General features: G+C 46.6%; 4 protein-coding genes across 4 annotated transcripts; all 4 read right to left on the bottom strand.

The window, feature by feature from the left end:
* Positions 1 to 457: 457 nt before the first annotated feature.
* LOC119308867 (uclacyanin 1-like) lies at positions 458 to 11,380 on the bottom strand. Its single transcript, XM_037585034.1, has 4 exons — positions 10,891 to 11,380; positions 923 to 975; positions 812 to 868; positions 458 to 556 (listed from the first exon to the last, which is right to left on the bottom strand). The coding sequence occupies exons 1-4, from the start codon at positions 11,375 to 11,377 to the stop codon at positions 458 to 460; spliced, it is 696 nt and encodes a 231-aa protein (XP_037440931.1). The 5' UTR covers positions 11,378 to 11,380.
* Positions 11,381 to 13,399: 2,019 nt separating this feature from the next.
* Positions 13,400 to 16,767, bottom strand: LOC119308857. Its single transcript, XM_037585027.1, has 2 exons — positions 16,215 to 16,767; positions 13,400 to 13,759 (listed from the first exon to the last, which is right to left on the bottom strand). The coding sequence occupies exons 1-2, from the start codon at positions 16,730 to 16,732 to the stop codon at positions 13,465 to 13,467; spliced, it is 813 nt and encodes a 270-aa protein (XP_037440924.1). The 5' UTR covers positions 16,733 to 16,767; the 3' UTR covers positions 13,400 to 13,464.
* A 1,878-nt stretch (positions 16,768 to 18,645) lies between these two features.
* LOC119308850 (uclacyanin 1-like) lies at positions 18,646 to 19,293 on the bottom strand. The gene has a single exon (XM_037585019.1). The coding sequence runs from the start codon at positions 19,180 to 19,182 to the stop codon at positions 18,655 to 18,657; it is 528 nt and encodes a 175-aa protein (XP_037440916.1). The 5' UTR covers positions 19,183 to 19,293; the 3' UTR covers positions 18,646 to 18,654.
* Positions 19,294 to 21,562: 2,269 nt separating this feature from the next.
* Positions 21,563 to 22,090, bottom strand: LOC119308840 (uclacyanin 1-like). Its single transcript, XM_037585006.1, has one exon. The coding sequence runs from the start codon at positions 22,088 to 22,090 to the stop codon at positions 21,563 to 21,565; it is 528 nt and encodes a 175-aa protein (XP_037440903.1).
* Between the last annotated feature and the right edge of the window lie 1,976 nt (positions 22,091 to 24,066).

The following is a 24,066-nucleotide window of genomic DNA, read 5'->3' as shown; positions in this document are numbered from 1 at the left end:
TGATACTAGTGTGTCGACATATATAGGCTATGGATGTGTTAAAGGAGCATCGGGTATAAGCGCGTTGACTAGGTGCATGAAAATAACATCGTACACGTTATCTCCTGAAACTGATATTATTATATATGCTTGGCTCCATAGCTTTAATAGAAAACTAACAGTGGAGAAGATGAGATTGGTAGCCGTCAGTAGACCGGGTCTGGGGAGAAAACGATTAGTAACCAAAAAGTCAGTAGACCATGTCCAAAAAATTAGTTAGGAGATCATCAGTAGCCATCAGTGGACCTTGTCCTCGATAGATCCGGATGCCCGCCGTACTAAACATAAATTAATCCAACATATTCTCTAGTTAAACATTCCGAACATGTTGGTCCGCACATGTACCACATGAGTACGTCAAATAATTACATAACTAACTAAGGTTCTTCTAAAATAATACTTAAGATGTATGCCACTATCAAAATTCATGTAAATTCACTATTGACAATATGTTGTGTTGACCAAATTCAAAAGTTGCATAGTCTGCAGGGTAAGGCGCCTCGCCCTTGTCATCTAGCTAAAATCATATTTGGCAAAGAGGATTTATAGTTGGTCCTAGTTTTTGGTAGTGAAAGGTAATTCCACTAATAATTAGTTGTCATATATGTATTATACATTTGAGCTAAACCACGACACTTATAATCGATCGGAGGGAGAATTTTTTATCACCATCATTTCTCCTCGAGATGCCCTTGTTTCTTTTTTCAAGTACGAGTTCCCATGTTTCAAATATCAAGGGGTAATCTCTGCAGTCCTGAGTGGGGAACTATACCTTGGGCACATTGGCTTCAACCTGGTACTTACGTCCAAACACTATCATTAAGTAAACCTTAAATAATATAGAGGAAAATTCTCATAAGAGAACAATTTGAAGCAGGCTCACAAGGTACGGCCTGGAGTGGTTATAACATTTGCGACGTAAATGACAATTCAAAGCTAAATGAAAAAAATATTTATACTAAATATTACCCTTTTGTTACTCGTCTCTTAGCCCTTTTCTCTAATACGATGACATGAAAGTAAATGCCCCTTATAGCTCCTAAGATAAAATCATAAATGTGCCATCTTTGAAGAAAAACGACGGAAGAAAGCTATGCTCACCGAAGAGAAAAGCTACAACGGGACACTGTGATGCTACATATAGCCATGGTTTTTGCTGGAACCAGTTGGTGAGTGTTGGAAATATGCCCTAGAGGCAATAATAAAAGGATTATTATTATATTTCCTTGTTCATGATAATTGTCTTTTATTCATGCTATAATTGTATTATCCGGAAATCGTAATACACGTGTGAATACATAGACTACAACATGTCCCTAGTGAGCCTCTAGTTGACTAGCTCGTTGTTCAACAGATAGTCATGGTTTCCTGACTATGGACATTGGATGTCATTTATAACGGGATCACATCATTAGGAGAATGATGTGATGGACAAGACCCAATCCTAAGCATAGCACAAGATCGTGTAGTTCGTTTGCTAGAGCTTTTCCAATGTCAAGTATCTTTTCCTTAGACCATGAGATCGTGTAGCTCCCGGGTACTGTAGGAGTGCTTTGGGTGTACCAAACGTCACAACGTAACTCGGTGACTATAAAGGTATACTACGGGTATCTCCGAAATGTCTGTTGGGTTGACACGGATCGAGACTGGGATTTGTCACTCCGTATGACGGAGAGGTATCTCTGGGCCCACTCGGTAATGCATCATCATAACGAGCTCAAAGTGACCAAGTCTCTGGTCACGGGATCATGCATTGCGGTATGAGTAAAGTGACTTGCCGGTAACGAGATTGAACGAGGTATTGGGATACCGACGATCGAATCTCGGTCAAGTAACATACCGATTGACAAAGGGAATTGTATACGGGGTTGCTTGAATCCTCGACATCGTGGTTCATCCGATGAGATCATCGAGGAGCATGTGGGAGCCAACACGGGTATCCAGATCCCGCTGTTGGTTATTGACCAGAGAGCCGTCTCGTTCATGTCTACGTGTCTCCCGAACCCGTAGGGTCTACACACTTAAGGTTCGGTGACACTAGGGTTGTAGAGATATTAGTATGCAGCAAACCGAAAGTTGTTCGGAGTCCCGGATGAGATCCCGGACGTCACGAGGAGTTCCGGAATGGTCCAGAGGTAAAGAATTATATATGGGAAGTCGACTTTCGGCCGTCGGGAAAGTTTCGGGGGTCACCGGTATTGTACCTGGACCACCGGAAGGGTCCCAGGGGGTCCACCGGGTGGGGCCACCTATCCCGGAGGGCCCCATGGGCTGAAGTGGGAGGGGAACCAGCCCCTGGTGGGCTGGTGCGCCCCCCCTTGGGCCCCCCATGCGCCTAGGGTTGGGAACCCTAGGGGAGGGGGCGCCTCCACTTGCCTTGGGGGACAAGGCACCCCCTTGCCCCCCCCCCTTGGAGATTCAATCTCCTTGGGCCGGCGCCCCCCTGGGGACCCTATATAAAGAGGAGGGAGGGAGGGCAGCCGCACCCTTGCACTTGGCGCCTCCCTTCCCCCTTGCTACACCTCTCCCTCCTGCAGACGCTTGGCGAAACCCTGCCTGGATCCCTGCTGCATCCACCACCACGCCGTCGTGCTGCTGGATCTTCATCAACCTCTCCTTCCCCCTTGCTGGATCAAGAAGGAGGAGACGTCACACTGACCGTACGTGTGTTGAATGCGGAGGTGCCGTCCATTCGGCGCTAGGATCTCCGGTGATTTGGATCACGACGAGTACGACTCCCTCAACCCCGTTCTCTTGAACGCTTCCGCTCGATCTACAAGGGTATGTAGATGCACTCCTCTCTCTCGTTGCTAGATGAACTCATAGATTGATCTTGGTGAAATCGTAGAATTTTTTTTATTTTCTGCAACATTCCCCAATAGTGGCATCATGAGCTAGGTCTATGCGTAGTTCTCTTTGCACGAGTAGAACACAAATCTGTTATGGGCGTAGAAGTTGTCAACTTTCTTGCCACCACTAGTCTTATTTTGCTTCAGCAGTATTGTGGGATGAAGCGGCCCGGACCGACCTTACACGTATACTTACGTGAGACAGGTTCCACCGACTGACATGCACTAGTTGCATAAGGTGGCTAGCGGGTGTCTGTCTCTCCCACTTTAGTTGGAGCGGATTCGATGAAAAGGGTCCTTATGAAGGGTAAATAGAAGTTGACAAATCACGCTGTGGCTTTTTCGTAGGTAAGAAAACGTTCTTTTGCTAGAACCCTATTGCAGCCACGTAAAAGATGCAACAACAATTAAAGGACGTCTAACTTGTTTTTGCAGCAATTGCTTTGTGATGTGATATGGTCAAAAGTTGTGATGAATGATGAATGATATATTGTGATGTATGAGATGATATTCTTGTAATAGGAATCACGACTTGCATGTCGATGAGTATGACAACCGGCAGAAGCCATAGGAGTTGTCTTAATTATTGTATGACCTGCGTGTCAATGATTTAACGCCATGTAATTACTTTACTTTATTCCTAAACCATTAGCTATAGTAGTAGAAGTAATAGTTGGCGAGCAACTTCATGGAGACACGATGATGGAGATCATGATGATGGAGATCATGGTGTCATGCCGGTGACGAAGATGATCATGGAGCCCCGAAGATGGAGATCAAAGGAGCTATATGATATTGGCCATATCATGTCACTACTATTTGATTGCATGTGATGTTTATCATGTTTTTGCATCTTGTTTACTTAGAACGACGGTATTAAATAAGATGATCCCTCATAATAATTTCAAGAAAGTGTTCCCCCTAACTATGCGCCGTTGCGACAGTTCGTTGTTTTGAAGCACCACGTGATGATCGGGTGTGATAGATTCTAACGTTCACATACAACGGGTGTAAGACAGATTTACACATGCAAAACACTTAGGTTAACTTGACGAGCCTAGCATGTACAGACATGGCCTCGGAACACAAGAGACCGAAAGGTCGAACATGAGTCGTATGGAAGATACGATCAACATGGAGATGTTCACCGATGATGACTGGTCCGTCTCACGTGATGATCGAACACGGCCTAGTCGACTCGGATCATGTATCACTTAGATGACTAGAGGGATGTCTAATCTGAGTGGGAGTTCATTAAATAATTTGATTAGATGAACTTAATTATCATGAACTTAGTCTAAAATCTTTGCAAAAAATGTCTTGTAGATCAAATGGCCAACGCTCATGTCAACATGAACTTCAATGCGTTCCTAGAGAAAACCAGGCTGAAAGATGATGGTAGCAACTATACGGACTGGGTCCGGAACCTGAGGATCATCCTCATAGCTGCCAAGAAAGCATATGTCCTTGAAGCACCGTTAGGTGACCCACCTACTCTCCCAGCACTGCAAGACGATTTGAACGTTTGGCAGACATGTGCTGATGATTACTCCCTCGTTCAGTGCGGCATGCTTTACAGCTTAGAATCGGGGCTCCAAAAGCGTTTTGAGCAACACGAAGCATATGAGATGTTCGAGGAGCTGAAAATGGTTTTCCAAGCTCACGCCCGGGTCGAGAGATATGAAGTCTCCGACAAGTTCTATAGTTGTAAGATGAAGGAAAATAGTTCTGTCAGTGAGCACATACTCAAAATGTCTGGGTTGCACAACCGCCTGTTCTAGATGGACATTAACCTCCCAGACAAGGCGGTCATTGACAGAATCCTTCAGTCACTCCCACCGAGCTACAAGAGCTTTGTGATGAACTACAATATGCAGGGGATGGTGAAAACTATTCCTGAAGTATTTTCAATGCTGAAGTCAGCAGAGGTAGAAATCAAAAAGGAACGTCAAGTGTTGATGGTCAATAAAACCACCAAGTTCAAGAAAGGCAAGGGTAAGAAGAACTTCAAGAAGGACGGCAAGGATGTTGCCGCGCCCGGTAAGCCAGTTGTCGGGAAGAAGTAAAAGAATGGACCCAAGCCTGAAACTGAGTGCTTTTATTGCAAAGGGAAGGGTCACTGGAAGCGGAACTGCCCCAAATACTTAGCGGACAAGAAGGCCGGCAACACTAAAGGTATATGTGATATACATGTAATTGATGTGTACCTTACCAGTTCTCATAGTAGCTCCTGGGTATTTGATACCAGTGCCGTTGCTCATATTTGTAACTCAAAGCAGAAGCTGCGGAATAAGCGGAGACTGGCGAAGGACAAGGTGACCGTCGGGAATGGTTCCAAGGTCGATGTAATCGCCGTCGGCACGCTACCTCTGCATTTGCCTACGGGATTAGTTTTAAACCTCAATAATTGTTATTTGGTGCCAAGTTTGAGCATGAACATTGTATCTGGATCTCGTTTAATACGAGATGGCTACTCATTTAAATCCGAGAATAATGATTGTTCTATTTATATGAGAGATATGTTTTATGGTCATGTCCCGATGGTCAATGGTTTATTCTTAATGAATCTCGAACGTAATGTTACACATATTCATAGTGTGAATACCAAAAGATGTAAAGTTGATAACGATAGTCCCACATACTTGTGGCACTTCCGCCTTGGTCACATTGGTGTCAAGCACATGAAGAAGCTCCATGCTGATGGACTTTTAGAGTCTCTCGATTATGAATCATTTGACACATGCAAACCATGCCTCATGGGCAAAATGACCAAGACTCCGTTCTCCGGAACAATGGAGCAAGCAACCAACTTATTGGAAATCATACATACCGATGTGTGCGGTCCAATGAGCGTTGAGGCTCGTGGAGGATATCGTTATGTTCTCACTCTCACTGATGACTTGAGTAGATATGGGTATGTCTACTTGATGAAACACAGGTCTGAGACCTTTGAAAAGTTCAAGGAATTTCAGAATGAGGTAGAGAATCAACGTGACCAAAAGATAAAGTTCTTACGATCCGATCGTGGAGGAGAATATTTAGGTCACGAATTTGGTATGCACTTAAGGAAATGTGGAATCGTTTCACAACTCACGCCGCCTGGAACACCTCAACGTAACGGTGTGTCCGAACATCGTAATCGCACTCTATTGGATATGGTGCGATCTATGATGTCTCTTACCGATTTACCGCTATCATTTTGGGGATACGCTCTAGAGACAGCTACATTCACTTTAAATAGGGCTCCGTCTAAATCCGTTGAGACGACACCGTATGAATTATGGTTTGGGAAGAAACCTAAGGTGTCATTTCTAAAAGTTTGGGGATGCGATGCTTATGTCAAGAAACTTCAACCTGAAAAGCTCGAACCCAAGTCGGAAAAATGCGTCTTCATAGGATACCCTAAGGAAACCATTGGGTATACCTTCTACCTTAGATCCGAAGGCAAGATCTTTGTTGCCAAGAACGGATCCTTTCTGGAAAAAGAGTTTCTCTCGAAAGGAGTAAGTGGGAGGAAAGTAGAACTCGATGAAGTACTAGCTCTTGAACCGGAAAGTAGTGTAGCTAAGGAAAATGTTCCTGTGGTGCCTACTCCGACTGGAGAGGAAATTAATGATGATGATCAAGGTACTTCGGATCAAGTTGCTACTGAACTTCGTAGGTCCACAAGGACACGTTCCACACCAGAGTGGTATGGCAACCCTGTCCTGGAAATCATGTTGTTAGACAACGGTGAACCTTCGAACTATGAAGAAGAGATGGCGGGCCCAGATTCCAACAAATGGCTTGAAGCCATGCAATCCGAGATAGAATCCATGTATGAAAACAAAGTATGGACTTTGACAGACTTGCCCGATGATCGGCGAGCGATAGAAAATAAATGGATCTTTAAGAAGAAGAGGGACGCAGATGGTAATGTTACCATATATAAAGCTCGACTTGTCGCTAAGGGTTATCGAAAAGTTCAAGGGGTTGACTATGATGAGACTTTCTCTCCCGTAGCGAAGCTGAAGTCCGTCCGAATCATGTTAGCAATTGCCGCATACTATGATTGTGAGATATGGCATATGGACGTCAAAACGGCATTCCTTAACGGCTATCTTAAGGAAGAACTGTATATGATGCAGCCAGAAGGTTTTGTCGATCCTAAGAATGCTAACAAGGTGTGCAAGCTCCAGCGATCCATTTATGGGCTGGTGCAAGCATCTCGGAGTTGGAACATTCGCTTTGATGAGATGATCAAAGCGTTTGTGTTTATGCAGACTTATGGAGAATCCTGTGTTTACAAGAAAGTGAGTGGGAGCTCTGTAGCATTTCTCATATTATATGTAGATGACATAATTTTGATGGGAAATGATATAGAACTATTGTACAACATTAAGGCCTACTTGAATAAGTGTTTTTCAATGAAGGACCTTGGAGAAGCTGCTTACATATTAGGCATCAATATCTATAGAGATAGATAGAGACGCCTCATAGGTCTTTCACAAAGCACATACCTTGATAAGATATTGAAGAAGTTCAATATGGATCAGTCCAAGAAAGGGTTCTTGCCTGTATTGCAAGGTGTGAGATTGAGCTCGGCTCAATGCCCGACCACGGCAGAAGATAAAGAAGAGATGAGTGTCATCCCCTATGCCTCAGCCATAGGATCTATTATGTATGCCATGCTGTGTACCAGACATGATGTAAACATTGCCGTGAGTTTGGTAGGAAGGTACCAAAGTAATCCCGGCAAGGAACACTGGACAGCGGTCAAGAATATCCTGAAGTACCTGAAAAGGACAAAGGACATGTTTCTCGTTTATGGAGGTGACGAAGAGCTTGTCGTAAAGGGTTACATCGATGCTAGCTTCGACACAGATCTGGATGACTCTAAGTCACAAACCGGATACGTGTATATGTTGAATCATGGAGCAGTAAGCTGGTGCAGTTGCAAGCAGAGCATCGTGGCGGGATCTACATGTGAAGCGGAGTACATGGCAGCCTCGGAGGCAGCGCATGAAGCAATATGGATGAAGGAGTTCATCACCGACCTAGGAGTCATACGCAATGCATCGGGGCCGATCACTCTCTTCCGTGACAACACTGGAGCTATTGCCCTTGCCAAAAAGACCAGGCACATCAAGCGTCGTTTTAACTCCATCCATGAAAATGTTCAAGATGGAGACATAGATATTTGCAAAGTACATACGGATCTGAATGTCGCAGATCCATTGACTGAACCTCTTTCGCGAGCAAAACATGATCAACACCAGAACTCTATGGGTGTTCTATTCATCACAATGTAACTAGATTATTGACTCTAGTGCAAGTGGGAGACTGTTGGAAATATGCCCTAGAGGCAATAATAAAAGGATTATTATTATATTTCCTTGTTCATGATAATTGTCTTTTATTCATGCTATAATTGTATTATCTGGAAATCATAATACACGTGTGAATACATAGACCACAACATATCCCTAGTGAGCCTCTAGTTGACTAGCTAGTTGATCAACAGATAGTCATGGTTTCCTGACTATGGACATTGGATGTCATTGATAACGGGATCACATCATTAGGAGAATGATGTGATGGACAAGACCCAATCCTAAGCATAGCACAAGATCGTGTAGTTCGTTTGCTAGAGCTTTTCCAATGTCAAGTATCTTTTCCTTAGACCATGAGATCGTGTAACTCCCAGATACCATAGGAGTGCTTTGGGTGTACCAAACGTCACAACGTAACTGGGTTACTATAAAGGTATACTACGGGTATCTCCGAAAGTGTCTGTTGGGTTGACACGGATCGAGACTGGGATTTGTCACTCCGTATGACGGAGAGGTATCTCTGGGCCCACTCGGTAATGCATTATCATAACGAGCTCAAAGTGACCAAGTGTCTAGTCACGGGATCATGCATTGCGGTACGAGTAAAGTGACTTGCCGGTAACAAGATTGAACGAGGTATTGGGATACCGACGATCGAATCTCGGGCAAGTAACATACCGATTGACAAAGGGAATTGTATACGGGGTTGCTTGAATCCTCGACATCGTGGTTCATCCGATGAGATCATCGAGGAGCATGTGGGAGACAACATGGGTATCCAGATCCCGCTATTGGTTATTGATCGGAGAGCCGTCTCGGTCATGTCTACGTGTCTCCCGAACCCGTAGGGTCTACACACTTAAGGTTCGGTGACGCTTGGGTTGTAGAGATATTAGTATGCAGCAAACCGAAAGTAGTTCGGAGTCCCGGATGAGATCCCGGACGTCAAGAGGAGTTCCGGAATGGTCCGGAGGTAAAGAATTATATATGGGAAGTCGAGTTCCGGCCAACGGGAAAGTTCCGGGGGTCACCGGTATTGTACTGGGACCACCGGAAGGGTCCCGGGGGGTCCATCGGGTGGGGCCATCTATCCCGGAGGGCCCCATGGGCTGAAGTGGGAGGGGAACCAGCCCCTGGTGAGCTGGTGCGCCCCCCCCCCCTTGCCCCCCCTGCGCCTAGGGTTGGGAACCCTAGGGGAGGGGGCGCCTCCACTTGCCTTAGGGGGCAAGGCACCCCCTTAGCCGCCGCCCCCCTTGGAGATTCAATCTCCTAGGGCCGGTGCCCCCCTTGGGGACCCTATATAAAGAGGGGGGAGGGAGGGCAGCCGCACCCTTGCACTTGGCGCCTCCCTTCCCCCTTGCTACACCTCTCCCTCCCGCAGACGCTTGGCGTAGCCCTGCCGGGATCCCTGCTGCATCCACCACCACGCCGTCGTGCTGCTGGATCTTCATCAACCTCTCCTTCCCCCTTGCTGGATCAAGAAGGAGAAGACGTCACGCTGACCGTACGTGTGTTGAACGCGGAGGTGCCGTCCGTTCGGCGCTAGGATCTCCGGTGATTTGGATCACGACGAGTACGACTCCCTCAACCCCGTTCTCTTGAACGCTTCCACTCGATCTACAAGGGTGTGTAGATGCACTCCTCTCTCTCCTTGCTAGATGAACTCATAGATTGATCTTGGTGAAACCGTAGAATTTTTTTTATTTTCTGCAACGTTCCCCAACAGTGAGGACACAGGAACCAGCCGTGGTGCATGCCAGGGACCCAACAGCAATAGATGCTGCATCCGGTCATCTTTTTTGCTGGAGTTGACATGTGTGGATGCTCGAATGGGGCAGGAGAAAAGCTGTGAAACCTCAACAACCATGATACCATGGTTCCCGCGAGCTACAACGGCGCCGACCGACGCCGAATGGAGGCATGCTTCTAGCGGCATGGCGAGGTGCTGGGACCCGCCGGCAAAAAAGTTGCAAGAGTCATCAGAGTAGCTACGCTGGTGGTGACCACGAGCTGCGCATTTTTGCTGGAACCGACGGGCCACAGGTGAAGTCCTTTTGCTGGAATCGGCTCGCGCATTTGCTGGAACCAGAGACTGTAGATGCTGGAATCAGCGACGGTGAGCACCGGCTTGCCGGCGAGATGTTACACCCAGCGCATGCAAATGCTGGAACCAGAGAGAGTTTTTGCTGGAACTAGTGCCAGTGTCTATTGCGAGGATCAGAGCGGCATAAACCATTGATACTGCACCTCTCCAGCGTGGCGCGGTGCTAGGGACCTGCACGACAGGAGGTGCGATGTTGTCGGGGGAGGGGCGGGGGCACTGGCAAGCTGCGCGAGGGAAGGGTGTTGGGCGAGGCTGCGCAAGGTGTGGGGAGGAAGGAGCTGAGCAGCCAAATCAGCCGGCCTACGCAACTTGCATCTGATGACTAGTGCGCGGGCGACCAAAATTTGGGCCTGCCGAATGGCACCTAGCACAACGCTTTATTTATTCCATGATTATGAACACTTGATTATAGTTCGGTTTTGCAAGAAGATATGTTAAATCCAATTATAATGAAAACATTACATTTAACAAAAGAACTGATTTACAATACACAAATAAGCATGCACGAGCGCGTCAAGAAGAAAAAGCACCACAATCGTCGGTCACTAAAAGAACAAAATGAGACCAGTCGCGACAATGGCCAGACCTAGCCGCGCCACCGCAGACTGATCAATGCCAGCCGCCGTGTCCGAGCTTAATACAGTCTCGTACTGGCACCGCAGCCGCTTTCCCGTCCCTCGGCACCGTTGTACTGTCCGCACTGCCTTCGACTTCACGTTGACTTGAACCTTCATACCGGCGATGCAATGCCCTGGAACGCCGCAAATGAAGTACCGCGTCCCAATGGCCGCAAGTGGGACGACATCGTTGCCGGTCAGGAACGTCGCGATGGGGCTGGAGCTGTTGCAGGCGTCATACCCAGCCTTTCTCACCTCCACCACATTGTGCACGGTGGTGGAGTACTGAAACTGGAGCTCATCGCCGATGGTAAATCTAGTTCTCGAAGCCCACAGGGTGTAGTTGGTCTGCAGGTCCCATGATCCGGCCGGCGCGCCCACCGTGTGACTGGCGCCGAGCACCATCCCGAGCATGGCCACGGCCACGGTGATCAGGATAAGAACTTTAGCCCCCATGGATTAAATGTCGACCGATTAGCTAACTGAAAAGATCGGAGCTAGAAGTTAGCACTAGAGAGAAATTTGATAGGATCCAAGGAAGTTGCAGAGAGAAATGGTTGCATGATGGAATGTGTTGTAAGATCGTTGATGCCACTACGTCAAAATATATAGGCGATGGATTGGTTCAAGGTAGGATCACCCGGTGAGAGCGTGTTGACCAGATGAGGTATGGTAGGTCTAAGAGGCATGAATATGAGTAATAGTACCCCCAGATGAATTTAAATACATGTTGGTGCGTGCATGCTTTGCTCGCCTATTATACTATGATAATCTAATAATGGTGACGATGGAATTCGTAGATTGGGTCTGGCTGCTATCAATCCGGTGCCCGAGCGTGCTAAACATTAATTATTTGAGCTTAATTTTTGATTAACATTATGAACGTATTGGTGCGCGCGTGCATATTTCTACCGCACGATAATTGATTTATTAAGATGTATGCCACTGTAAAAAATAGAAAATAAAATGTAATCATCTGTTCTCAAGAGTACACAAATTACGTATCATAGCTTTATTGTATAGAAGGCAGGATAACAAATACAAGAAGGGTAGTAATAGGCGTTGGTCGACTGAATTTGGTCAAGATCGGTCACCATGCATGCCATTGTAATAGGCCATCAAGGACAGTTGTTTCACGAATCATTCTCTCTCTCGAAACAAGTTTTCGCCTCCTTTATAGATAAAGGCATAAACAACCAAACCAATACAAAATGACCCAATACAAGGCATTGAGGAGAACCTCATAAGCTGATCTAAAGAAAATCGGTAATATTAGCCAAGAACACTAAAAACACACTAAGTGCACCTAAACTCCTCGAGCTAGCAGCCGAGAAGAAGCACATGAAACCCACCACCGTGCAAGAGGAAGACCCACCCTCACCAGCGACGCCCCCAGGAGGGTAACGACACGAAGCATCACCGCCGCCGCATCAGCCGAAGCTAAGAAAGGTTTCACCCTGAGAGTTGGACGGCAAGGAGAGGTCCAAGGCGATGCCCCAAGAGGAATACAACACCCGCAGGCCTTGTCGCCGCCGGCACCGGAGCGCAAAGCTTTCGCTCGACCACAGCTCCCACCACATCGAGGAAGCTCTAACGGGGACCCCACCACGACGGAATGGGAGCACCAAATCCAGATCAGGGCAAAGCTTCCATCGAAGTCGCCTGCTATGCCAAGATCACCCATCACCGTGCACCTTCACAGGGCCAAGGTACACCGTCAACACCCGCCACCACGTCGCTCCCTAGATAGCAAAGCCACGTAGCCCGTGTTGGGGTTAAATCCGGCGGATCTGGGGTAAGGGGTCCCGAGCTGATGATGTTAGCTTGATGGTAACAGGATGAACAAGGGCTTGGCGATCTGAACTCTTGTAATTTCTATTTCTTGGCGAGTTGATTTTAGGACACAAGATGAAAACGAAATATGGAAATGCTTTCAAAGCTTGACGAGCTGAAGCCTTGTAATTTCTATTTCTTCTTTTTTTGGCTCAGTTTGTTAGGGTTTGTTTTCTTCATTTATCTTCTTTTCAGGCTCATCTCAAACCAGTGTGTACATACACTTCCTAATAATATAAAATGTTGCAGTGGGTGTTTACCCCACTGTTTCGCCTTAAAAATCATGTTACTTATCTAGATGAGTTTAGCTCTGCCTGAATTTATGTTGTATATAAAGGATGGATGTAATGCATTGCACTCAACACATCTTTGATAAATTTATTTCATGGTTACACGCTTGGTTATTATTTGGGCTTTTGCAAAGAAGATATGTTGAATCCAATTATAATGAATGCAATTAAAATTAACAAAAGAATTGAATTTAATACACAAAGGGACCATCCTACGACCGAACAAGGAAAAAAGGACCACAATCATCGTTCACTCTAAAAGAACAACATAAGACCATCCGCAACAACTATCAGACCGAGTCGGGCCACCGTAGACTGATCAACGCCAGCCGACGTAGCTGAGTTTAATACCGTCTCGGACTGGCAGCGACGCCGGTTCCCTGTCCGTCGGCACCGTTGCACAGTCCGCACTTCTTTCGACTAGACGTTGACCTCGACCTTCATGCCGGCGTTGCAGTGCCCGGAGACGCCACAGATGAAATACCGGGTCCCGGCGGTGGCTAGCGGAACAACATCATTACCGGTCGGGAAAGTCGATATGGGGCTGGAGCCGTTGCAGGAGTCATACCCCGTTTTGCTCACCTCCACCACGTTGTGCACGGCGGCGGAGTACTGGAACTTGAGCTCATCGCCGGTGGTGAATCTGATTCTCGAAACCCACTGAGAGTAGTTGGTCTGAATGTCCCATGACCCGTGCGGTGCGCCTACGGTGTGGCTGGCACCGAGTGCCATCCCAAGCATGGTCATGGCCACGGTGATCAGAATAAGAGCTTTGGTCTTCATGGATTAAATATGGATCTACTAGCTTGCTGACTTAGTAGTACTAACTGAAAATATGATGGGGGATGGAAGTTAGCGCTAGGGAGAATATTGGTTATGTTGTCTGATCAACTAATGATCACAAGCTCCAAGGAAGCAAATGAGAGAAATGGCTGCAGGATGGATGGTGTTGTGAGATCATTGATACCAGTGTGTCGACATATATAGGCGATGGATGTGTTAAAGGATCATCGGGTGTAAGCGCGTTGACTAGGTGACATAGAGTAGGTCGTCTAAAATGCATGAAAATAACATCGTACACGTTATCTTCTGAACTGATATTATTATATATGCTTGGCTCCATAGCTTTAACAGAAAAATAACAATGGAGAAGATGAGATTGGTAGCCGTCAGTAGACCGGGTCTGGGGAGAAAAGGATTAGTAACCAAATTGTGAGTAGACCATGTCCAAACAATTAGTTAGGAGATCATCAGTAGCCATCAGTGGACCTTGTCCTTGGTAGATCCGGATGCCCGCACGAGCGTACTAAACATAAATTAATCCAACATATTCTCTAGTTAAACAATCCGAACGTGTTGGTGCGCACATGTACTACATCGGTACTCAAATAATTATATAATTAATTAAGATTCTTCTAAAATAATAATTAAGATGTATGCCACTGTCAAAATTCATGGAAATTCACTATTGATAATATGTTGTGTTGACCAAATTTAAAAGTTGCATGATCTGCTTGGTAAGGGCCCCTCGCCGTTGTCATATAGCTAAAATCATATTTGGCAAAGAGGATTTATAGTTGGTCCTAGTTTTTGGGTAGTGAAAGGTAATTCCACTAATAATTAGTTGTCATATATGTATTATACATTTGAGCTAAACCATGACACTTATTATGGATCGGAGGGAGAATTTTTTATCACCATCATTTCTCCTCGAGATGCCCTTGTTTCTTTTTTTAAGCACGAGTTCCCATGTTTCATTTCATACACTAAAACCACAACATTTTGCAGTGCGCCTAAATATCAAGGGGTAATCTCTGCAGTCCTGAGTGGGGAACTATACCTTGGGCACATTGGCTTCAACCTGGTACTTACGTCCAAACACTACCACTAAGTAAACCTTAAATAATATAGAGGAAAACTCTCATAAGAGAACAATTTGAAGCAGGCTCACAAGGTCCGGCCTGGAGAGGTTATAACATTTGCGACGTAAATGACAATTCTAAGCTAAATGAAAAAAATATTTATACTAACATTACCTTTTTGTTACTCGTCTCTTAGCCCTTTTCTCTAATACGATGACATAAAAGTAAATGCCCCTTATAGCTCCTAAGATAAAATCATAAATGTGCCATCTTTGAGAAAAACGACAGAAGAAAGCTATGCTCGCCGAAGAGAAAAGCTACAACGGGACACTGTGATGCTACATGCAGCCATGGTTTTTGCTGGAACCAGTTGGTGAGGACACTGGAACCAGCCGTGGTGCATCTCGGGAACCCAACGGCAATAGATGCTGCATCCGGTCATCTTTTTTGCTGGAGTTGACATGTGTGGATGCTCGAATGGGGCAGGAGAAAAGCTGTGAAACCTCAGCGACCATGTGACCATGGTTCCCGCGAGCTACAACGGCGCCGACCGACGCCGAATGGAGGCATGCTTCTAGCGGCATGGCGAGGTGCTGGGACCCGCCGGCAAAAAAGTTGCAAGCAGTCATCAGAGTAGCTACGCTGGTGGTGACCGCGAGCTGCGCATTTTTGCTGGAACCGACGGGCCACAGGTGAAGTCCTTTTGCTGGAATCGGCTCGCGCATTTGCTGGAACCAGAGACTGTAGATGCTGGAATCAGCGACGGTGAGCACCGGCTTGCTGGCGAGATGTTACACCCAGCGCATGCAAATGCTGGAACCAGAGAGAGTTTTTGCTGGAACTAGTGCCAGTGTCTATTGCGAGGATCAGAGCGGCAGAAACCATTGATATTGCATCTCTCCAGCGTGGCGCGGTGCTAGGGACCTGCACGACAGGAGGTGCGATGTTGTCGGGGGAGGGGCGGGGGCACTGGCAAGCTGCGCGAGGGAAGGGTGTTGGGCGAGGCTGCGCAAGGTGTGGGGAGGAAGGAGCTGAGCAGCCAAATCAGCCGGCATACGCAACTTGCATCTGATGACTAGTGCGCGGGCGACCAAAATTTGGGCCGGCCGAATGGCACCTAGCACAACGCTTTATTTATTCCATGATTATGAACACTTGATTATAGTTCGGTTTTGCAAGAAGATATGTTAAATCCAATTATAATGAAAACATTACATTTAACAAAAGAACTGATTTACAATACACAAATAAGCATGCACGAGCGCGTCAAGAAGAAAAAGCACCAAAATCGTCGGTCGCTAAAAGAACAAAATGGGACCAGTCGCGACAATGACCAGACCTAGCCGCGCCACCGCAGACTGATCAATGCCAGCCGCCGTGGCCGAGCTTAATACAGTCTCGTACTGGCACCGCAGCCGCTTTCGCGTCCCTCGGCACCGTTGTACTGTCCGCACTGCCTTCGACTTCACGTTGACTTGAACCTTCATACCGGCGATGCAATGCCCTGGAACGCCGCAAATGAAGTACCGCGTCCCAATGGCTGGAAGTGGGACGACATCATCGCCGGTCAGGAACGTCGCGATGGGGCTGGAGCTGTTGCAGGCGTCATACCCAGCCTTTCTCACCTCCGCCACATTGTGCACGGTGGTGGAGTACTGAAACTGGAGCTCATCGCCGATGGTAAATCTAGTTCTCGAAGCCCACAGGGTGTAGTTGGTCTGCAGGTCCCATGATCCGGCCGGCGCGCCCACCGTGTGACTGGCGCCGAGCACCATCCCGAGCATGGCCACGGCCACGGTGATCAGGATAAGAACTTTAGCCCTCATGGATTAAATGTCGACCGACTAGCTAACTGAAAAGATCGGAGCTAGAAGTTAGCACTAGAGAGAAATTTGATAGGATCCAACGAAGTTGCAGAGAGAAATGGTTGCACGATGGAATGTGTTGTAAGATCGTTGATGCCACTACGTCAAAATATATAGGCGATGGATTGGTTCAAGCTAGGATCACCCGGTGAGAACGTGTTGACCAGGTGAGGTATGGTAGGTCTAAGAGGCATGAATATGAGTAATAGTACTCCCAGATGAATTTAAATACATGTTGGTGCGTGCATGCTTTGCTCGCCTATTATACTATGATAATCTAATAATTGTGACGATGGAATTCGTAGATTGGGTCTGGCTGCTATCAATCCGGTGCCCGAGCGTGCTAAACATTAATTATTTGAGCTTAATCTTTGATTAACATTATGAACGTATTGGTGCGCGCGTGCATATTTCTACCGCACGATAATTGATTTATTAAGATGTATGTCACTATAAAATTAGAAAATAAAACGTAATCATCTTTTCTCAAGAGTACACAAATTACGTACCATAGCTTTATTGTATAGAAGGCAGGATAATAAATACAAGAAGGGTAGTAATAGGCGTTGGTCGACTGAATTTGGTCAAGATCGGTCACCATGCGCGCCATTGTAATAGGCCATCAAGGACAGTTGTTTCACGAATCGTTCTCTCTCTCGAAACAAGCTTTCGCCCCCTTTATAGATAAAGGCATAAACAACCAAACCAATACAAAATGACCCGATACAAGGCATTGAGGAGAACCTCATAAGCTGATCTAAAGAAAATCGGTAATATTAGCCAAGAACACTAAAAACACACTAAGTGCACCTAAACTCCTCGAGCTAGCAGCCGAGAAGAAGCACATGAAACCCACCACCGTGCAAGAGGAAGACCCACCCTCACCAGCGACGCCCCCAGGAGGGTAACGACACAAAGCGTCACCGCCGCCGCATCAGCCGAAGCTAAGAAAGGTTTCACTCTGAGAGTTGGACGGCAAGGAGAGGTCCAAGGCGATGCCCCAAGAGGAATACAACACCCGCAGGCCTTGTCGCCGCCGGCACCGGAGCGCAAAGCTTTCGCTCGACCACAGCTCCCACCACATCGAGGAAGCTCTAACGGGGACCCCACCACGACGGAATGGGAGCACCAAATCCAGATCAGGGCAAAGCTTCCATCGAAGTCGCCTGCTATGCCAAGATCACCCATCACCGTGCACCTTCACAGGGCCAAGGTACACCGTCAACACCCGCCACCACGTCGCTCCCTAGAGAGCAAAGCCACGTAGCCCGTGTCGGGGTTAAATCCGGTGGATCTCGGGTAAGGGGTCCCGAGCTGATGATGTTAGCTTGATGGTAACAGGATGAACAAGGGCTTGGCGATCTGAACTCTTGTAATTTCTATTTCTTGGCGAGCTGATTTTAGGACACAAGATGAAAACGAAATATGGCAATGCTTTCAAAGCTTGACGAGCTGAAGCCTTGTAATTTCTGTTTCTTCTTTTTTTGGCTCAGTTTGTTAGGGTTTGATTTCTTCATTTATCTTCTTTTCAGGCTCATCTCAAACCAGTGTGTACATACACTTCCCAATAATATAAAATGTTGCAGTGGGTGTTTACCCCACTGTTTCGTCTTAAAAATCATGTTACTTATCTAGATGAATTTAGCTCTGCCCTGAATTTATGTTGTATATAATGGATGGATGTAATGCATTGCACTCAACACATCTTTGATAAATTTATTTCATGGTTACACGCTTGGTTATTATTTGGGTTTTTGCAAACAAGATATGTTGAATCCAATTATAATGAATGCAATTAAAATTAACAAAAGAATTGAATTTAACACACAAAGGGACCATCCTACGACCGAACAAGGAAAAAAGGACCACAATCATTGTTCACTCTAAAAGAACAACATAAGACCAGCCGCAACAAGTATCAGACCGAGTCGGGCCACCGTAGACTGATCAACGCCAGCCGACATAGCTGAGCTTAGTACCGTCTCGGACTGGCAGCGACGCCGGTTCCCTGTCCGTCGGCACCGTTGCACAGTCCGCACTTCTTTCGACTTGACGTTGACCTCGACCTTCATGCCGGCGTTGCAGTGCCCGGAGACGCCACAGATGAAATACCGGGTCCCGATGGTGGCAAGCGGAACAACATCATTACCGGTTGGGAAAGTCGATATGGGGCTGGAGCCGTTGCAGGAGTCATACCCCGTTTTGCTCACCTCCACCACGTTGTGCACGGCGGCGGAGTACTGGAACTTGAGCTCATCGCCGGTGGTGAATCTGATTCTCGAAACCCACTGAGAGTAGTTGGTCTGAATGTCCCATGACCCGTGCGGTGCGCCTACGGTGTGGCTGGCACCGAGTGCCATCCCAAGCATGGTCATGGCCACGGTGATCAGAATAAGAGCTTTGGTCTCCATGGATTAAATATGGATCTACTAGCTTGCTGACTTAGTAGTACTAACTGAAAATATGATGGGGGATGGAAGTTAGCGCTAGGGAGAAAATTGGTTATGTTGTATGATCAACTAATGATCACAAGCTCCAAGGAAGCTAATGAGAGAAATGGCTGCAGGATGGATGGTGTTGTGAGATCATTGATACCAGTGTGTCGACATATATAGGCGATGGATGTGTTAAAGGATCATCGGGTGTAAGCGCGTTGACTAGGTGACATAGAGTAGGTCATCTAAAACGCATGAAAATAACATCATACACGTTATCTCCTGAACTGATATTATTATATATGCTTGGCTCCATAGCTTTAATAGAAAAACTAACAATGAAGAAGATGAGATTGGTAGCCGTCAGTAGACCGGGTCTGGGGAGAAAAGGATTAGTAACCAAATTGTCAGTAGACCATGTCCAAACAATTAGTTAGGAGATCATCAGTAGCCATCAGTGGACCTTGTCCTCGGTAGATCCGGATGCCCGCACGAGAGTACTAAACATAAATTAATCCAACATATTCTCTAGTAAAACAATCCGAACGTGTTGGTGCGCACATGTACTACATCGGTACGTCAAATAATTATATAATTAATTAAGATTCTTCTAAAATAATAATTAAGATGTATGCCACTGTCAAAATTCATGGAAATTCACTATTGATAATATGTTGTGTTTACCAAATTTAAAAGTTGCATGGTCTGCTTGGTAAGGGCCCCTCGCCGTTGTCATATAGCTAAAATCATATTTGGCAAAGAGGATTTATAGTTGGTCCTAGTGTTTGGGTAGTGAAAGGTAATTCCACTAATAATTAGTTGTCATATATGTATTATACATTTGAGCTAAAACACGACACTTATTATGGATCGGAGGGAGAATTTTTTATCACCATCATTTCTCCTCGAGATGCGCTTGTTTTTTTTAAGCACGAGTTCCCGTGTTTCATTTCATACACTAAAACCACAACATTTTGCAGTGCGCCTAAATATCAAGGGGTAATCTCTGCAGTCCTGAGTGGGAAACTATACCTTGGGCACATTGGCTTCAACCTGGTACTTACGTCCAAACACTACCACTAAGTAAACCTTAAATAATATAGAGGAAAACTCTCATAAGAGAACAATTTGAAGCAGGCTCACAAGGTCCGGCCTGGAGAGGTTATAACAATTGCGACGTAAATGACAATTCTAAGCTAAAAGAAAAAAAATATTTATACTAAACATTACCTTTTTGTTACTCGTCTCTTAGCCCTTTTCTCTAATACGATGACATAAAAGTAAATGCCCCTTATAGCTCCTAGGATAAAATCATAAATGTGCCATCTTTGAAGAAAAACGACGGAAGAAAGCTATGCTCGCCGAAGAGAAAAGCTACAACGGGACACTGTGATGCTACATGCAGCCATGGTTTTCGCTGGAACCAGTTGGTGAGGACACTGGAACCAGCCGTGGTGCATCCCGGGAACCCAACGGCAATAGATGCTGCATCCGGTCATCTTTTTTGCTGTAGTTGACATGTGTGGATGCTCGAATGGGGCAGGAGAAAAGCTGTGAAACCTCAGCGACCGTGTGACCATGGTTCCCGTGAGCTACAACGGCGCCGACCGACGCCGAATGGCGGCATGCTTCTAGCAGCATGGCGAGGTGCTAGGACCCGCCGGCAGAAAAGTTGCCAGCAGTCATCAGAGTAGCTACGCTGGTGGTGACCGCGAGCTGCGCATTTTTGCTGGAACTGAAGGGCCACAGGTGAAGTCCTTTTGCTGGAATTTGGCTCGCGCATTTGCTGGAACCAGAGACTGTAGATGCTGGAATCAGCGATGGTGAGCACCGGCTTGCCGGCGAGATGTTACACCCAGCGCATGCAAATGCTGGAACCAGAGAGAGTTTTTGCTGGAACTAGTGCCGGTGTCTATTGCGAGGATCAGAGCGGCAGAAACCATTGATACTGCATCTCTCCAGCGTGGCGCGGTGCTAGGGACCTGCACGACAGGAGGTGCGATGTTGTCGGGGGAGGGGCGGGGGCACTGGCAAGCTGCGCGAGGGGAAGGGTGTTGGGCGAGGTTGCGCAAGGTGTGGGGAGGAAGGAGCTGAGCAGCCAAATCAGCCGGCCTACGCAACTTGCATCTGATGACTAGTGCGCGGGCGACCAAAATTTGGGCCGGCCAAATGGCACCTAGCACTACGCTTTATTTATTCCATGATTATAAACACTTGATTATAGTTCGGTTTTGCAAGAAGATATGTTAAATCCAATTACAATGAAAACATTACATTTAACAAAATAACTGATTTACAATACACAAATAAGCATGCACGGCGCGTCAAGAAGAAAAGGCACCACAATCGTCGGTCACTAAAAGAACAACATGAGACCAGTCGCGACAATGGCCAGACCTAGCCTCGCCACCGTAGACTGATCAATGCCAGCCGCCGTGGCCGAGCTTAATACAGTCTCGTACCGGCACCGCAGCCGCTTTCCCGTCCCTCGGCACCGTTGTACTGTCCGCACTGCCTTCGACTTCACGTTGACTTGAACCTTCATACCGGCGATGCAATGCCCTGGAACACCGCAAATGAAGTACCGCATCCCAATGGTCGCAAGTGGGACGACATCGTTGCCGGTCAGGAACGTCGTGATAGGGCTGGAGCTGTTGCAGGCGTCATACCCAGCCTTTCTCACCTCCACCACATTGTGCATGATGTTGGGGTACTGAAACTGGAGCTCATCGTCGATGGTAAATCTAGTTCCCGAAGCCCACAGGGTGTAGTTGGTCTGCAGGTCCCATGATCCGGCCGGCGCGCCCACCGTGTGACTGGCGCCGAGCACCATTCCGAGCATGGCCACGGCCACGGTGATCAGGATAAGAACTTTAGCCCCCATGGATTAAATGTCGACCGACTAGCTAACTGAAAAGATCGGAGCTAGAAGTTAGCACTAGAGAGAAATTTGATAGGATCCAAGGAAGTTGTAGAGAGAAATGGTTGCACGATGGAATGTGTTGTACAATCGTTGATGCCACTATGTCAAAATATATAGGCGGTGGATTGGTTCAAGCTAGGATCACCCGGTGAGAGCGTGTTGACCAGGTGAGGTATGGTAGGTCTAAGATGCATGAATATGAGTAATAGTACTCCCAGATGAATTTAAATACATGTTGGTGCGTGCATGCTTTGCTCGCCTATTATACTATGATAATCTAATAATGGTGACGATGGAATTCGTAGATTGGGTCTGGCTGCTATCAATGCGGTGCCCGAGCGTGCTAAACATTAATTATTTGAGCTTAATCTTTGATTAACATTGTGAACGTATTGGTGCGCGCGTGCATATTTCTACCGCACGATAATTGATTTATTAAGATGTATGTCACTGTAAAAATTAGAAAATAAAACGTAATCATCTTTTCTCAAGAGTACACAAATTACGTACCATAGCTTTATTGTATAGAAGGCAGGATAACAAATACAAGAAGGGTAGTAATAGGCGTTGGTCGACTGAATTTGGTCAAGATCGGTCACCATGTGCGCCATTGTAATAGGCCATCAAGGAGAGTTGTTTCACGAATCGTTCTCTCTCTCGAAACAAGCTTTTGCCCCCTTTATAGATAAAGGCATAAACAACCAAACCAATACAAAATGACCCGATACAAGGCATTGAGGAGAACCTCATAAGCTGATCTAAAGAAAATCGGTAATATTAGCCAAGAACGCTAAAAACGCACTAAGTGCGCCTAAACTCCTCGAGCTAGCAGCCGAGAAGAAGCACATGAAACCCACCACCGTGCAAGAGGAATACCCACCCTCACCGGCGACGCCCCCAGGAGGGTAACGACACAAAGCGTCACCACCGCCACATCAGCCGAAGCTAAGAAAGGTTTCACCCTGAGAGTTGGATGGCAAGGAGAGGTCCAAGGCGATGCCCCAAGAGGAATACAACACTTGCAGGCCTTGTCGTCACCGGCACCGGAGCGCAAAGCTTTCGCTCGACCACAGCTCCCACCACATCGAGGAAGCTCTAACGGGGACCCCACCACGACGGAATGGGAGCACCAAATCCAGATCAGGGCAAAGCTTCCATCGAAGTCGCCTGCTACGCCAAGATCACCCATCACTGTGCACCTCGCCACCCACAGGGCCAAGGTACACCGTCAATACCCGCCACCACGTCGCTCCCTAGAGAGCAAAGCCACGTAGGCCGTGTCGGGTTTAAATCCATCATTTCTCCTAGAGATGCCCTTGTTTCTTTTTTTAAGCACGAGTTCCCATGTTTCATTTCATACACTAAAACCACAACATTTTGCGGTGCGCCTAAATATCAAGGGGTAATCTCTCCAGTCCTGAGTGGGGAACTATACCTTGGGCACATTGGCTTCAACCTGGTACTTACGTCCAAACACCACCACTAAGTACACCTTAAATATAGAGGAAAACTCTCATAAGAGAACAATTTGAAGCAGGCTCACAAGGTCGGCCGTGGAGAGGTAACATTTGCGAGGTAAATGAAAATTCAAAGCTAAATGACAAATATATTTATACTAAATATTATCCTTTTTGTTACTCATATCTTAGCCCTTTTCTCTAATACGATAACGTCAAAGTAAATGCCCTTTATAGCTGCTAAGATAAAATCATAAATCTGCCCTCTTAAGAGAAAAACGACGGAGGAAAGCTAAGCTCACCAAAGAGAAAAGCTACAGCGGGACACGGCGATGCTGCATCCGGCCATGGTTTTTGCTGGAACCTGTCGGTGAGGACAGTGGAACCAGCCGTGGTGCATCTTGGGAACCCGATGGCAATAGATGTTGCATCCGGCCATCTTTTTTGCTAGAATTGACATGTGCGGATGCTGGAATGGGG

The sequence above is a fragment of the Triticum dicoccoides genome, chromosome 1B (genome assembly GCF_002162155.2).
Source record: "Triticum dicoccoides isolate Atlit2015 ecotype Zavitan chromosome 1B, WEW_v2.0, whole genome shotgun sequence".
NCBI lineage: Eukaryota > Viridiplantae > Streptophyta > Magnoliopsida > Poales > Poaceae > Triticum > Triticum dicoccoides.
Note: the sequence above shows the minus strand (reverse complement) of the source record. Positions and strands in the feature narration are given on the sequence as shown.